General features: G+C 39.0%; 1 protein-coding gene across 1 annotated transcript in view; it reads left to right on the forward strand.

Annotated features, from left to right (window-relative positions):
- The window catches only part of LOC306857817 (voltage-dependent T-type calcium channel subunit alpha-1G-like), a gene marked incomplete at both ends in the record, with an annotated part of 249448 nt that extends 233960 nt beyond the window's left edge, over positions 1 to 15488 (forward strand). Inside the window, 7 exons of the mRNA XM_079398001.1 lie at positions 694 to 815; positions 936 to 1358; positions 4409 to 4552; positions 6154 to 6276; positions 9398 to 9587; positions 9671 to 9840; positions 14631 to 15488. Coding sequence (XP_079254127.1) covers positions 694 to 815; positions 936 to 1358; positions 4409 to 4552; positions 6154 to 6276; positions 9398 to 9587; positions 9671 to 9840; positions 14631 to 15488 — 2030 coding nt within the window. The remainder of the gene's footprint in view (positions 1 to 693; positions 816 to 935; positions 1359 to 4408; positions 4553 to 6153; positions 6277 to 9397; positions 9588 to 9670; positions 9841 to 14630) is intronic.
- Positions 15489 to 17280: the final 1792 nt, after the last annotated feature.

Consider the following 17280-nt stretch of genomic DNA (forward strand, 5'->3'; position numbering starts at 1 on the left):
ATTGAGTGTCTGAAATTAAAAGCAGGTCTCACCTCGTATAGAATAACCTTGAACTGGTCTGGGCTGCCAATGGTTTCTACTTAGGCTTACATCAATTTTGGAAATTGCAGTTTGTACATACATTGAAGTATTTGGCACCATCATGCCAAGATCAAAATAGCTGCCTAAGCTCCTCAGAATGAAGGTTGCTGAGACTTAAGTGTTTGGAAAAATTAAATATCAAGCCATTAAATATCAATTATTTTGTAGTACGTAATAGAATACAAAAATGGAGAAAGTTTCAGAGTACTTGAAATCTGTCTAGACTGCATGCACCCTACACAAATCGTAAAAATTAAGTTTTTTTTTTTTTTTTTTTGGACATCCGTGGAAGAACTATGGATCTACGAAGAACCTTTAACATCCATTGAAACTTTTCACTGTATAAAAGTTTCTTTATAGTCAATAAAGTTTCTATAAAAGCACAAAGAAAACATTGGTTGTTCTAGGAACTGATCACTGAAAGGTTCTTTGGGGAACCTAACATTGGTTTGCTGTGATCCCACTTTTGGAATCTTTATATCTGAAAGTGTTTGGTAAAAATGAACCAACTTTTTATTAAGTGCATGCACTTTTTCACAGCACTGAAAATATGTAGATTTGCACATTCCCTGACCATGTACCTCAGACCATGACATTTTGTTTCTATCCCAGTATGTGATGAGCTGCACCCCTGTGAAGGTCTTGGCCGTTATGCCACATTCAAGAATTTTGGCATGGCTTTCCTCCTGCTGTTCCGTGTATCAACCGGGGACAACTGGAATGGCATTATGAAGGTGGGACACATGGTGAATTTCAATGATGCACACGGTTTTATTTAAAATGCTTTGTGCGTGTTCTGACTATGGTCATTAGAAACCTATTCACCTCTCATTTTTATGTCATCCGTGTTGCAGGACACGCTCAGAGACTGCTCCCAAGACACAGGCATCTGCTACAACACGGTGGTGTCCCCCATTTACTTTGTGTCCTTTGTACTGACGGCCCAGTTTGTGCTGGTCAATGTGGTGATCGCTGTGCTCATGAAGCACCTGGAGGAAAGCAACAAAGAGGCTAAGGAGGAGGCTGAGCTAGAAGCCGAAATGGAGCTGTTGGAGGCTGTGGGTGGAGATGGAGGAATATCCCGCAGACATATCCCACCTTTGGGACATGGTGACGTAGGTGGACCAGGAGGGTCGCCTTGGATCTCAAGAGACTCTCGAGACATGTCGAGACCTCTTTACCCTACAGACAGCCCACCTGCAGACATACGCAGGGACTATGAAGATCACATAAAGACAGATCCTGATCCTCCTCATAGTTTGGATCCGCCATTAGAGGTGAGCGGGTGTGAGGTCAGTGGTGTGTACCTTCAATGGTGTCATTTCCAGGCTCAACACATGAGCCAAACTATATTCGTAACTGTTTTAATCTGCTTACGACCACATCAGCCCAGCTAGAAACCAGCCACTATCTTAAGCAGGTTTCAGCAGGGGTGTCCAGCTTGCTTTCCTTTTGCTGAAACTTTTGAATTGAATGCTGCAGAGATTACATATTTTTGTAGGCCAAAACTTGGGAACTAAGTTAACATTTTAGGTTCCATCGGCAGGTTTTTTTTTTTAATGGGTTTTTAACTGAAATAAGGTCTGTTGGTTAGCATGACATAAAATACATCAGTAATACTCCCTTGTAAACTTGGAAAAGGCAGTTGCTAACAGGTGGCTGAATGTGGAACAAACGTCATCACACTGAACAAGTAAATTCATCACTCACGCTTTCACAGCTTTGCTTATCACACTTTTGCAAACTATTCTTACATAAACTTTGTTTTATTTTTTGTTATTATTATTAAATAAAGACTGAAAGAGTTGTCAGAAGATTAGTGATGGTGCAACCATGGTGTAGTTTGTTTATAGCTTACGTTTTTTATTTTATTTTTTTACTTCTGGCGATTATATTTAGGTTTCAAAATTCATAAAACTTATGTTTATTTGTAAAGGCTATCGTGATGAACAAAACATGTAGGAATCATAAACCTTTTTTGGTCACAGAGCTTATTTTCTGCAATAATCCTTAAGCCAGTAGAAAATCCTTTCTGGTTTTTGTCAAGTGAACCAGGGTGATGCTAACTTCTGGGTTGGCCTACAAAAATACATCAGCATTGCAGCACTCGATATTATCAAAATCCACTATACTGCTAGACAACATACCATACGCTTCCATAGATGCCTGAACCCACATACGTCACTGATGCACATTAAAAGAATGTTTCCGGTTCAGTTAGACTTAAGCATCTGCTGTATGCTTTCCATTACCACTGAAAATAATGTTTTCCTTAAAACAAACACAAGTCTTGTTTACAGCAGTGCACTTGCTGAGGAAGTCGATGGAGCAAGACATTCCAGAGGGTTTAAAAGCAAAAAATGTCCAGCTCATAATTGGTTAAAGCATTTGTATCAGTGCATTCATATATTAATTTGTCTGTACAAAATGTGTGTTATTTGATATGCAAATAGTTTTTTAGCAGTGGGACTACTGAGATTTTGTTTCTGCAATACCAGTCTAATTCCTGTGGATTTGTGTCTATGTGAAAAGTCCCTTTTTGGTATTATGGCACGTATCATCTGAAAATTGCAGAGTTTATTGGCTTTATATGGTCATGAGAGGAACTCTGCATAGAAGAAGATGGTAAACAATTGTGTTACTCTAGTCGTGTAAACACGTATAATGTTTAAGCCTTGTAGTCCTATGCACAACATTGTGTGCTTTAAAATGTATTTCAGTGCAATGCAGTGCCCCATTGACTTCTGTTCAAGTGCATAATTATAAACATGATTTTTCTTTAAAAAGTTATTTTCTGTGGTAAACAGCAGCTTAAATGGATAGTGAATCCAATGAAATTTAATTTCAAAATGTCATTATTTACTCATCTGTTATGTTGTTTTTAAACCTGTATGACTTGTCCTTCTGTGAAACAAAAAAATGGGTAAAACACATGTTCACTAGTAACTAAGAGTATTCCCTCAAGACATTTCTTATTTGCTGCTTATTGATCTTAAGTAAGGTAGTTGTGGTAGTAGTTAGGGATTGGGTAGGGTTATGGGATCTAGAATATGGTCATGCAGAATAAGGCAATAATAAACAGCCAATATGTCAGTAATATGCATGCTAAGTAAGCAAGTTAATAGTGAAAAGTTCCCAGCAATATTTATTACTAATATAAGAATTTATTTTGTGTTTCACCCGTGACATAAGGGTGAGCAAGTGAGGTCAGAATTCTCATTTTTGGCTGAACCCTTGAATTTGTAACCCTGAACATTCTTCTAAAAACATGATATATGATATGAATATCTTTATTTTGCACAAAATACTAAATATTCAGTATTTTGTTTTTCCACATCACCATTGTCCAACTAATCATTAACTGTTTATTAGTTCAAAAATTAACTCTGTTACAATGCAGATTTAGTATTTGCCAGGGCTTTCAGATCATTACTAACGTGCATTTAGGTTTACTGAAAGGACATGTTTTAAAACACAGGACTGTTATTTTTAAAGTGGGGAAGTCCATCAGTTTCTGTTATTGTCATATGGAGATGTAACTGTTGTTTGCTCCTCATAAACTTAGTGGTCGGAGGTCAGACTGATGCCATGGGAAAGTAGTGATACAGGCCTCTTCTTTTTTTAATGTAGGCTGGCTATTTCCAGAATACCAGCCATTTTTTTTTAATTAACAATGACATTATCCCTCCAGCTCTCTTCTGAAGTGTTGAAATGTTTTGCTCATCATCAGGAGAAATGTTCATAGAGCTCTAGTTCCCCTTGTGGATGTCAGTGGTAGTATAAAATGTTTTACCTGTGAGCAATGCATCTTTGTAAGTTCAGAGCCCAGTTCTACATCTGATCAGAACATAATGAATTGTACTACTGATTTAACTAAGAAATGCATAGTTAAACTGGTTTAAAGGATCAGTTCACTTTAAATTTCAAATTCTGTCATCATTTAATCTCCGTCATGTTGTTGCAAACCTATGCGTCTTTCTTCTGAGGGACAGAAGTCCATGGTTAAGAATGTCAACATTTGTGTTCCATGGAAGAAAGACAGTCAATAACGTGGGTGACTAAATGATGACATCTTAATTTTGGGGTGAACTGTTCCTTTAAATGAATTATCTGAGCATCTTGTTTATCCTTTCGTAAATCTCTCTTCTGACTGCTTGTGTTATAGTCAACAAACTTCTCTCCTTTCTTCATTTCTCCTCTGTTTTTTCTCTGTGTAATGTCATTCACGTCACCCCTGGTCATCTCCTCTGTCTCTGTCTCTGTCTCTGTCTGTTCTCTTTCTCTCTCTTCGTCATTCATCCTGTCTGCCACATGCTGGGGCTTTTAGCGGAGGCCTATGTTTGACTCAGTTTCCCTGGTGATCCAGGGCTCGTTGGAAGGAGAGCTCAGCCTCATGGACAACCTATCTGGCTCCATCTGCCACTACTACGCTCTGCCCCCCCTTCCCAGCAAGCACTGCACTGAGAAACAGGTCAATGGAATCCCCGTTTACCCAGCTTTGCCTTGTACTACACTCCTCTGCCTGTCTCCTTCCCTACTTCTCTCCCTCCTTTTCTCTCTCTGGACCACTTAAACTTACATAATAGCACCGAAGCTTCTGTGTGTCAGTTACAAAACCACCTCTGCACTCTGGGATTTCCAGCACTCTTTAGACGGCAAGGACTTGGCTCTGCTCCAGTAATATCCATTTGTTGAAGTGTACTTATTTCCTGATCCCATAAGAGTGACAAAGTTTTGCAAAATTGTGTGAACTTTGTGCCTCGTTCCAAAGATCATTAATACCCGAAAAAGTGATGGACTCATCAGGCTGGAGTCGAAGGGGTAATGTGTGGATCGATAAAGAGCTGGACCGCTGTTGAATTATGCAAGGAAATCTCCTTTGGTCTGTTTCACATTGAAATATTTCATTAAAATTCATTAACATTGCAAAATGGAGGCTTCTAAAAGCTTCTTTTTTTTTTTTAAATGTAATTGGAGAATCTGTAATGTCTTTATGGAAATAGCTGGCGCTTTTATTTTGACGACTTTGCAAAAAGTTGTTCCAGTCCAAACTCTCAGGGACAATTAGATGATGCAGCATGCAAGATTTCGCCTGCTGACGTTTGAGGATTTATGAAAGAGACTGCACATTATTTCTCTTTGAACATAACTGAGTTTCTGATATAACTTTAATATCTGAGGACTGTTAAACTTCAGGATATCCATCATGGCTACTGAATCCAGTCGTGGCCTAATGGATAGAGAGCTGGACTTGTAACCCGAAGGTCGTGGGTTTGAGTCTCAGGTCCGGCAGGGATTGTAGGTGGGGGGAGTGAATAACCAACACTCTCTCCACCCTGAGGTGACTGAGGTGAGACCCTTGAGCAAGGCACCGAACCCCCAACTGCTCCCCGGGCGCCGCAGCATTGGCTGCCCACTGCTCTGGGTGTATGTTCACTACTGTGTGTACACTTGGATGGGTTAAATCCATACTTGGCCACACACTTCCCTTTCCCTTAAGTTTATATGCATCCTCTTAGCTGACACTGGAGGATGTTTCCATCAATTCTGAATTAAACAATCAGATCTCTTTTAGTTCATGAGTGTTAATTTGAATTGGAATATGAAGAATTATAGTATTTAATTGAAAATAAATTCAACCCAAATTGAATATTTATATGTCTGTGTGTCTATTTATCTGGTCTATAAACCTACAAAACATTTAAACAAAGCTTTATCAAGCCAGTGTTCAAAGTTTGTCTTGACAAACTGTTCTTTCCTACTTAGAAATTGCAGTTATATGAATTTCTTTGAATTTTAATTCTTCATTGCATTGAGATTTGAATTGCAACTCTCCCTCCTGTTTGCTACATCATTTCAGGGATTGAATTGGAATTTAAAATAAATCCAAATTCGAATGGAGCACAACTCTGGTTTCCATGAACTGAACTGTTAATAATGAGCTGACCACATTTCACCACATTTAGCTGTATTAATTTACTTGCACTAACCTGTGTGATAGTCTGTGCGTGTCTTCTAACTATGCATGTGCTGGTTGCCCGTCTCACTCTTGGCTCGTCTCTTCTTCTTTAGATTCCTCTAGCCGAGATGGAGGCCCTGTCTCTGGCGTCGGAGAAATCCTGGTCCTTAGCTCTGACGGATGACTCTGTCCCAGATGATTTTAACCCCCTCTTACTAACCAGTCAGGAGTGCAATGTATTTAACAGTAGAGCAACGTTCATTTTCCACTCCTGCCTCTCAGCCTTACACTGCTTCCAAAGACATCTGCCCTCTCCACCCTGCTTCAGTATTTGACCCTGAATACTTTAGCCCTAGATCATTTGGCCCTATAATAGATTTCCTCAGTTCAGTGTTTTAAGCTAGTTACAGCACAGTTTTAGCTAAATGTTCTTCAGAGTGGCACCTTGAAGGTCCCCTTGGTTATTTGTGGTACCCGATAATGTTGAGTTACAGAGTTAAAAGTGTCAAATCGTAGTGACACTACTAACCTAACAACTAAATTTTGCACTAGCTGCGTTCAAATAAATGCAGGTTTTCCAGTGCTACAGTTTTTCTAGAAAGCATCAGCTGACAAAATGAATATTGAGTGACTTGTTGCCGTTGATCAGTATACTTTTTGCTTATATTAGCTATATTAACTATAGTTCAAAAGTGTTTTTTTGTTTGTTTTTTTGAAAGAAATGTCTTATTCTCACCAAGGCTGCATTATTATTATTATTATTATCATTATTATAAAAATACAAAACAGAATGCAGTGAAATACAATTTATATAATATTTTTTCTATTCTAGTGTATTTTAAAATGTAATGTCTTCAGTGTCACATAATTGTTCAGAAATCACTGTGATATGATGATTTGATGCTCAAGTAACATTTATGATATTAAACTCTTTCCTTCAGGATTATCTGATGAAAAGATAATTCAAAATAACATCATTTGTTTGAAATACTGTACAAATCTTTAACATTATAATTGATCAGTTTAATGTATCCTTGGCTGAATAAAAGTAATAACATCTATAGAAAAATCTAACTGACCCCAAAGATTTGAATGGTAGTGTACATTAAATATCAATATATATTCTATTTAAAATTCAGCAAATGTAATATAATGTAATATGATATCATATAATATAATAATATAACCTCCTAAATAGTGTTATTTTGAATACCTGATTACCTGAATACCACACAAGACCGACCAGAATCAACCATCAACTACTAACCAGAGTTAGCTACTTTCTTGCAGTAGCTTGTAGTTTAACAAACTACTAGTACTTCAAGAGAGCAGTCTGACTATAGTTTAGCTACTTTATAATACAAGTAGATTGTATTTTGACAAACTGCTTTCCAAGCTTCCCTAAAACACTAGTGCTTCCTCTCTACATGTATAAACCTAATTAAGTACCTGCCGTGCCAGGGCTTTATGATTAATTCATACCAAAACTATGTCAGTAATCTGTTTTCTGACACTTGGTAGTCTGATGAATTTGTAAAAGTAGAGCATCTTCATCATAATCGCTTTATGCAGAGCTGAGAGGCGAGTGCGTTTGGAAGCTTTGGGGGTTTCTAACCATCAGCTCCTCTCTTTCTCTTTCTCTCTTTCCCTCTCTCTGTACATTTCGCACCAGTCTGGTGTTTGTATGGTCCAGTTCAGTCCAGTAGAGTAGTATTACTGCCTGTCAATCTGCTCCTTTCCTGTCTGGGTTCTGCAGCTATGTTCCCGTTCTTCCTCCCACACGTCTAAAGGCCATTTCTGAACCTCTTCTCCATCTAGTCTCTTCATACTTTTTAGATGTTCCTGTTTGCATCCTCAACCTGTCTGTCTGCATATCTACCTGTCTATCTTTGTTTTTTGTTTCATGATTTTATCTCTGTCTTTTGTGCATTAAAAGTGAAGTTTCTCCCTAGTACCATGCTTCTTGAAAGAATATAGGAGTGTGGTATGGGGTCAGCTTCTGCTGTCTGCCAGCTACAGTAGTACAGGCTCTGGGCGCAGCTTCTGAAGGGAGGAGGCTGATGATTTCTGTCACCTCGCAATTGAATTCATATTCATTGTCTCAGAACTATGCCCATAGATCCATAAATAATTTATACATAGCATTTCTCAGATGGGTGAGATCTAGATCCAGCCTGTTCTCATTTTTCTGTTGTATTTATGTGGACGAAAAAAGGCAGAAAAATGTGCACTGAAATGTGCATAACTTCATAATGTCCATAAAGCAGGTTAAAAATAGCATCATAAATCTAAATGGTTATGTATATGTTACCCTTAAAGAATGATAGTGGAAAGGGAGCAAATGTACTCAAAACACATTTAATCACAAATAATGATCAGAATATAATGGAGAAATATTAACAAATCAAATGAAATCTGTGTAAGAATATGTGGACTTGCATGAGTGTTATTTCAAGGACAAATTCACCATAAATAAAAAAGTCCAGTTGCTATTTAATATTACTATAATTACTATTGTTTACTAATCTCACGTCATTCCAAACCCCATAAAAATAGAAATTCTGAAGAGTGTTACATAAATTTGGTTCTTGAGACTCATTTAACAGACCAAAATTTCCAAACGGAGTATGTCTGATTCAATGTGATTCATGAATCATTCAGTTTTGTGAACTGGATGAGGCAATTCAATAAAGAAATTACAAAAAAAAAACGATTGATAGCAAATGCTCATATTTTCAGTTATCAGTAATTTAAATGTATAGACAGTATACACTACATTGATATGAAAAGAATCATTTGGATTTTCCATGAAAATCTGAAATTCTGGTGTGTGTAACACCAAAATACATAATCATTTTTGTTCTTGAGACTTATTTAACAGATTAACAGACCCAAATGTCCAAATGGAGTCAATATGTCTTATTCAATCTGATTCATGAATCATTCAGTTTTGTAAACTGAATGAGACAATTTATTAAAAAGATTAAAAAATGCATTACAATTTATTTTAAAAATGACTAAAAAAAGATTGATAGCAAATATTAATTCAGCCATCTGTAATTTAAATGTATATATAGTATACAATACAGGGATGTGAAAAAAATCATAAAATGTACGTTCACATAAGAAATATGCATTTACTCAACATGATTTATGAGAACATGTTTCTTGATCAGTCTCCTCCCTATGTCTAGTGTGCAGTAATGTTTGCCTTTCATTGTATGCTAACCAGTCCAGCTTCTATGTATTAGGTACAATGTGTGTGCGTGTGCGTCCATGTGTTCATAAGGGCCCCTGATGCGCCAAACACTAGTACCAGCTCTCACCTTGACTTGCATGTCTTTTAATGCCCCTCAGACCACAGCTCCAGCAGATCCCCCAGGTCCCCCGCAGCCAGACGAGCCAACGGATGAGCACTTACTGTACGTGAAGAAGACCTCAGTGGGCCGCACGCATTCTCTGCCCAATGACAGCTACATGTTCCAGCCACTGCAGCCCAACTCAACCCACAGTACCCACACAACCTCACCTCACCTCACTCAGACAGGTAGAGCACTGCATTTTATTTCTGAATTTGTTTAAAATGCAGATGTAATATGAAATGTAATAGAAACATGTCTCCTCACACAGGGTCTACAGACTCTATCCAGTCTCAAACAGAAGAACCTACACTGCACTTGGCTGTGCCCACCGATCTGTTCAGACCGATCAGTCCTCATAGCCTATCGGACTCAGAGGGCATCCCACGAATCCCCCCACCTTGCCGGGCACACACTCTTTCACGAACCCTACGCAGACAGGTGAGCTCAGGTTCAGTCTTCTCAGTCCTTTCACTGCTTCCTTTGAATTGTGTTTTGCATACAGAGTTTGTTTCTATTAAGACATGTTGATGCACTCTGGTTTTGTTGATTGCACATAGTATCTCTGTTCCAAAATCTAGTGAGCTGCCTCGATACATAGTATTTCTGATGTATTCAACTGTCACATACACATACGTTCAAAAGTTTGGGCTCAGTAACTTTTTTATTTATTTATTTGATCAAAAATTGTATGAGTAAAAAGTGTAATGTAGAATATTATTACAATTTATAATAACAGTTAGGGGTGGGCAATATACCAGTAGACACAAGTAAACTGGTAGAAATTTGTCAACCGGTAGAGATTTTGGACTATTGTCTCTATCACAGTTACACACTCGCGTCACATTGCTGTGCTATGTGCTCACGAAAACTTGCATTTTGAGAGATTGAGTCGCACTGTCTGAGAGATTCTGAGTTTCTGAGCACTGTTTCTCAGAGAGACGCGTGCACGTGAATTTAGAAAAATCGCATTGAGAGCCCGGGGGTGAAAATTTTTGAATTTGAAGATCAGGGTAAATTTTACTTTTGTCTTTTGGGAAGCATGTACATATCTTCTGAAGGACAGTACTAAATGAAAAAAATATGAAAATAAGAAAAATCTACACATCTTCACTGTTCAAAAGTTTTCACCCCCCAGCTCTTAATGCATGGTTTTTCCTTCTGGAGTATCAGTGAGCATTTGAACCTTCTGTAAGTTACATATGAGTCCCTCAGTTGTTCTCAGTGTGAAAAGATGGTTCTCAAAATCATACACTGCTATAAATAGAAAGTTCAAAAGAACAGTGTTTATTTGAAACAGAAATCTTACAAGGAACATTACAATGTCATTACTGTCACTTTTACTCAATTTACTGCATGAATAAAGGCATTTGTTTCTTTGCCCTTTACGCAATATGTGTGAAACTTCTTGCATTGGCAAGTCATAGAGCACAAGTAGACACTTTGTGCACTCAGTGGTAAGCGAATGGATAAACCTGCTGAAGCTATAGCTGCAGCATATGATGTGCATTTGAAATGTCCCTCCTCTTACTGAAAGACCAGTAAATGGTTCTGTGAAGTAAAAAAAAAAAAGGATTAGTATTTCATTAGAAATGGCACTGGCCTTCTAAATTTCATACACTGTATAAGAGTATGTAATGTGTAGCAGAAGTGCACAGTGTATAGTACATTTGCATTTGGAATGCAACTTTAGAATCTGGCTGAAGTAAGTAATTTTAAGCATCAAAGTAAGTTGGAATAACCTCGGTATAAGGAGCTGCATATGACTCTATTGACCTGTCGGTAAGCCCCTCCCCTTGAACGCAGACTAGCCAATGGCAGTCGAGTATCAGTTGCACGGGGAGCGGAACTCGGACATCTTAAGGTTTCAGCGCCATAGAAAAACATTGGAAGATCCGAAGCTCGCATCGGTTTTATGGGGTTTATGCTTCAAAATTGAAAAATTGTAACACTGATTCCAGGTATCCTGAGAGGATGGGCAATTTAATTTATTTTATTACATTTCCTGAACCCAAACAAAACAGAGCAAAATGTCCCTAAGTATTCAACCCTAATACAAATGAAGACAAAAACGTTCATTTTCTGGTTGTCATACACTCATTAAGTTACAATTTTTCATCTGCTCAAGCAGAACGTTAATGTTATCTTGTGCTTCAGCAAGTCCATGCTAGCATACAAACCTAAATAGCGGACTGTTCTCACATCATGTAGGTCAAAAACACATAAACGAAGGTCTACATTTCAGTGCCTCTCCATATTAAACTGGTTAAATATACATTAATTTAATCGTACCCTGCGATACATGAACAGTGTTGATCCTGCATGTTGTCATCCGCGATCGTGATGACCGACCCTAATATGACACTTCTCCCGCTTGCATTGTGATCTGTACACCCTCGTTTCGAGTTACCCACTGTATATCCCACATATATATATATATATGGTGGGACAAGGTTTTCTCAATGCAGCTGTCATTGTAAGACAGTGAGCAACTCCGTTTGTTTGTCCGAGGGAACAACAGTAACTAAGGGGGGCGGGGCTTACCGATAGGTCAATTGCCTCCGTAGGCAGCTGACTAGGTTTTGTAACAGAGCAGTTTTCTCTCTGCTTGTCTTCTTTCATCATGCATAATATTCCTTGTCTATGGATTGTGATTGGAGACTTGTGGGAATGTGAGTGATATGAAGTCTGACACCTCTGCACTATTGATCTCTCCCTCTGGCTAGTATATTTCTTCTCTAAATTCTTCCTGCATTCTCTCCTTTTTTTTCTGCTGCTTTTTGGCGTGCTTACCCTCTAATGTGACTCACTCCAAGCAGCTCAGCATGGTACAACCCAAGCCTGAACCCGAGCTGCTCCTGAGGCACAGATACTCCTGTTTCTGAGAGAGCTGGAATGGGCTGCTTGGTTCAGCTCGCCTCCAGCACCACAGATCCTTGAACTCCGTCCCCAATTCTGTCCCTCTTTCTCCTACCACACCCCTTAAATCCCGTTCCTCCAGCCCAACGCATTTCACCATGGCTACTGTAAAGGCCAAAAGTGCAGGGTAAAGATCAAGAGGAATGAAATTAGTGGACTGACACTCAACTGAGTTGCATTTATAAAAAAGATATTCTTAAGATCTGCAATAATTATATTGAATTCCTTTTAAAGGAAATATAAACACAGATGGTAGTTATCATTTATTTATGATAACCTTCCAAAAATATGTATTCAAACAGTATTACATTAGCTGTTTGTTTTTTACATTAACTTTCAAAATAGCATGTCTGTAAAAATGTGATTAACAACAATGATACATATTCATTCAATGATACATTTCCCATACATGCCATTTAGTCAATCATTTGTCATACAAATGTGAAATCAACTTAATGCCACTAGGGGGCAGCATAGCTTCAATTATACAAGTTTTAACATAGAACAGGGACGCTTATGGCTCAACCTTTTACTCATTGTCCGCTAACTTTCCAAATATGACATGGTTCCTCGTGATCTTTAGGCCCTCCCAAAACACCCACCCACCTCTCTCCTACTGGGCCGGTGCCTCTCTCGGACTCCCTTGATTCAAAGAAAGCGAATTCTGGGAGAAGGAGACCCCAGGAAGAGACGTGGGTCTTGTGGTCTGTTGCAGTAGCCCAGTGGCTCAGAGTGCAGTCTGCCAAACAGTGCCTGTAGTTTTGCCCTAGGGTAAATGTTTCTCTGCCCTAGTTAAAACAGTACATCTATTACAAACTTTTCTCTGAAAGTGCAATTGATATTGTAAGTTTTCACCTATGTGACTTTACCCACAGCGGTAGCATGTACAGTACTGCTACTCAGGCATTGTGTCAATGTCAAAGAGGAGCCAAAGATATAGAGCAAAAGGAAGACACAAATTTATTTGCTAATTTCTCCAGTAGCCTGTACACTTTCTGATTTTGTTGAAAGTGCTCACATACATTTCCTATCAGGACCAGGGGCGGTTCTAGGGACAGGAGATATTTGTGCTTTGCCCAGACCTCTGCAAATATTGAGAAATGAATCATCATTTGTTTAAATATTAGAATATTAAAACTGTAAAGTAAGGTATAATTTTTATGAAGGAAATGTTTATATATTACTAGATTAAATAAATAAATAAAAAATCTCTATGCATGCCAAAAGTTCCATGCATCCCTTCAAGCTTTCCGTAGTTGTGTACAGGTTGACAGTAGTGTCGTGACTTTCATTTGTTATTGCACTTGATTTTGTTTATAAATTATTGTACTGTTTATATGAGGGAAAACTTGTTGCCTTACCAAAGTTTGCTAAATTCGTGGCCTAGGTCTTTGTCTTTATAAAAGAGTTTTCCAAGTGATCAGGCTCGAGTACAGAAGCATATTCCATTCTGTCTTTAAAATACTTGGTGCTGAATGCATCTAGATCTGGGGTGTTGAACTCAGTTCCTGGAGGGCCACAGCCCTGCAGAGTTTAGTTCCAACCCTGTTCCAACACACAAACCATGAAGGGTGTTATTAGCTGGATCAGGTGTGTTGAATTAGGGTAGGAGCTAAACTGCAGAGCTGTGGTCCTCCAGGAATTGAGTTTGACACCTCTGATCTAGATGAAGTGCAACTCTCACCAAAAAGGCTAGAAACCTGACATTAAAACTCAAAGCAATAAAACAAAAGGAGGATATAACCCCTGGAAGCCCATCCCTAGGACCACCCATGAGACTGAAAGGACTAAAAAGGTTTTCAACTAGTGGTTAACTGGTTGTTGAAATAATAATGTTACTTCAGAATGTGTAACTGCTATTCAGCAAGTTTTATTGAACTTTGTAGCACAATTTAAGCACTATTTTTGTCGGTTAAGGTTTAATGTGTGGCTGTACGTTTTGGTACGTTTTGTGGCGAGTTACTTCATTTGATACTTTCAAGTTTGATACAAACTTTTAAAAAATACAAATACCAACATCAGATTCTAAATGTTGGCTACCTCGGATTGGGGCTACGAATGCATTCAAAACAGATGCCCTGAGGTGGTATCTCTATTTTTCTAATTTCACCATCAATCCTTTGAAGGAAAGAGCTTGTGGAGTGCAATGCTAATGGTGAACTCCACTCTAACTCCACGGCTCCCCTCGGCTTCCACTAGCTTCTACATCCCTAACATCTCATACTAACCAATCACCCTCTCACCTGTTCATATTAATCCTTAATGTTACCCTTTACCTTCCCCTCACCTCCTCCCGTCCCTGCTCTCTTCAGGTGGCAGTGAGTGGTGACTCTCAGGGGACTCTATACACAGAGGGAGGGGAAAACGAGGGCCCCCTGGGGCTTAGGGAACTGTCGGACACCCCTGTCACCCTTCCACCTCAGCAGCAGCAGCAGCCTTCCCTCTTTCTGGTCCCCGCCACACCAGGCGCCTCCCCGAAACCATCGCGACCTAGTGTCCACACGCAGCACAACCCCTACGACCAGTACAACGTATTCTCCAGGCGTTCCTGCTCTCCACCCATCCCATCACTGGCTGCCAGGAAGCAGGAGGAAACGGACTCTGTGGATCAGGAGGTATCCCAAATTATCTGGGCAGGGCTCGCAGGAAGGAGCGACGATGGGATCCGAGAAGGGACAGGGGATCAAGGTGCAAGACGTCAGCTTAAGAAGTACCACAGCGTGGACACTCAGGGCCAACGAGCTCTGCTGTTACCACGGCCCTTGTCCTGGCTTGACGACCCACGTCGGCACTCCATTGAGGTGTGCTCGTCCGTGGAAAGCAGTCCTCAGCGCAGTTCCATCTCCTCCGGCTTCGTGTCGCGAGGCGACAGCCTCCAGCAGCAGTCCTCTCCACGCGGCCGCAAGAAGAAAATGAGTCCGCCGTGCATCTCTGTGGATCCACCCGAGGGTTCAGAGCTTCCAGAAGGTTTTCACCCTGCTCTGGGGATGGTGCCACCCCCGTTGCCAAGTCGGGACACTTGCCTGAGGAGGCGTGCTCCCTCCAGTGACTCCAAGGACTCATTTGATTTGGGTGGAGGAGGAGATGGGCTGCCCCAAGAAGGCGTCCCGAACACCAAGCTATTGACTCTGCCTAGCTTCTCTTTTGAGAAAACAAGCTCTGAGCACTGAACACTTGACTTACACGTTCACACACACACACACACACACGCGTGCATATGACACACGATGCACTCTGTGTATCAGTGATGGTGATAGTAATAGTAATAATATCTTAGAGAGTAATAATGCTAAATGCAACAATGGTGAATACTCCATGATCATGAGGAATAGTAACTATACCTTGTATTTTTTTTCTCTACTGCCAAAAGAACACAAAAGGACATTGTACTGAGGATTAAACAAGCTAATAACGGGACTCTCTCTCCTCAAAGATGCCAGCCGATTCGCTGGCAACCTCATGACCTCCTCGTGGAGGTGAGTGCAGAGCCCAGAAGAGGGCATCTACTTCTGGCCGTTGTGAAGACTTCACAGCACTGTATTGCTGAACTCCCTAAAGGGCACTGATGAAGGTACAAAGCAATATGAACGTTTTAGAGACACTATTTTCTTAAATTATTGGGCCACAGTGTTTGTAAAGGATGTAGAATTTCTTATTTTCAATTTCGTTATAGTTTTATTTGTGTCTTTTTGTGATTTTTCTCTTTTTCTCAATGTTTAAATTTTGTTGTTTGCTTTATTTTTTCACCATAGGATATTTTTAGCTTTCTTGTTTTAACAAAGGCAAAATGAAAGAAAACATTTTTCAAAGTGCCGGGATCCATGTATTTGTAGGAATAATGATATTATTATTATTAATAATGATGATATAATATATCTCTTTAAAATAAAGCATTAAACAGCTCTTTGATTTTTACTCTTGACTAAAGAGTCTTCATGAATTCATGAAGCAGAAAATCACTTCAAAACACGCACAAGCCACAGAACGCCAGATAAGCTTTACATTGGAACTCTTTGGTTAAATAAATGCTATTAGTATAGCATACAATATTCACGTGAAATTGTAACAAAAAATGGGAGTAAAGCATAAATGTGTCTGTGTGTGTATATATATATATATATATATATATATATATATCAGTATTTTCAGTAGATTAAAATAAATAGATTTATTTTGTGATTAAAGGAGTCTCAAGAACAGCAACTCTTAAAACAACAGATGTTGAGAGGACAAATAAAAAAATTGTCCATTTTGCCGGACAGATTTAAAATAGGACCAGCAAAAAGAAACACAGGACCAATTTTTTTGCATTGAGGTCAAGTGTGGACAGGGAGTAAACTATAAGAAAATGGGGAGTTTTGTTCAAATAAAGTTTAGTAAATGTTGGAAACACAAGCTTTCATTTCTCTGCTCTTAAGGGGGGTCATGAACTGCCTTTGTTTTTTTATTTTGTACTGTTCTCTGAGGTCCAATTATAATGTAATCAATATTTTTTTTACATCAAAAACCATGATCATTTAGTAGTAATAAGCTATTTTCTGTTTTTAACCCCCTTCATCAGAATTCTCCATTTGAATATGCATGGCGGATTTTAGACTCTAAAGTAAACACCCACTGCTATGATTGGCTAATAGTTGTGTGTTTGACAGTCTGCATTCTTCATAGATGGACACTGCTGTGATTTAGGTCAAAAACTCATAAATAATGAAATATATGAAACGATCTTTAAGAATAGACAGAGCAATAGTGAACACATCATGAAAATACTCATATAGTGAAGTTACTCACACTTGTGATACGACATTACTGTCGGATCCAATATCTTTTTTGAAAATCCTGCATCAAATTGTGCCTTGTTTGTAAACGAATCTGCAGTAAAATGAAGTGAACAAAGGACCAAGTTCTTACTAAAGCGGTATGGATCTTCATTAAAAATAGAATTCACTATTTCTTAACGTTTGG

Source organism: Barbus barbus (genome assembly GCF_936440315.1).
Source record: "Barbus barbus genome assembly, chromosome: 38".
Taxonomy (NCBI): Eukaryota; Metazoa; Chordata; class Actinopteri; order Cypriniformes; family Cyprinidae; genus Barbus; species Barbus barbus.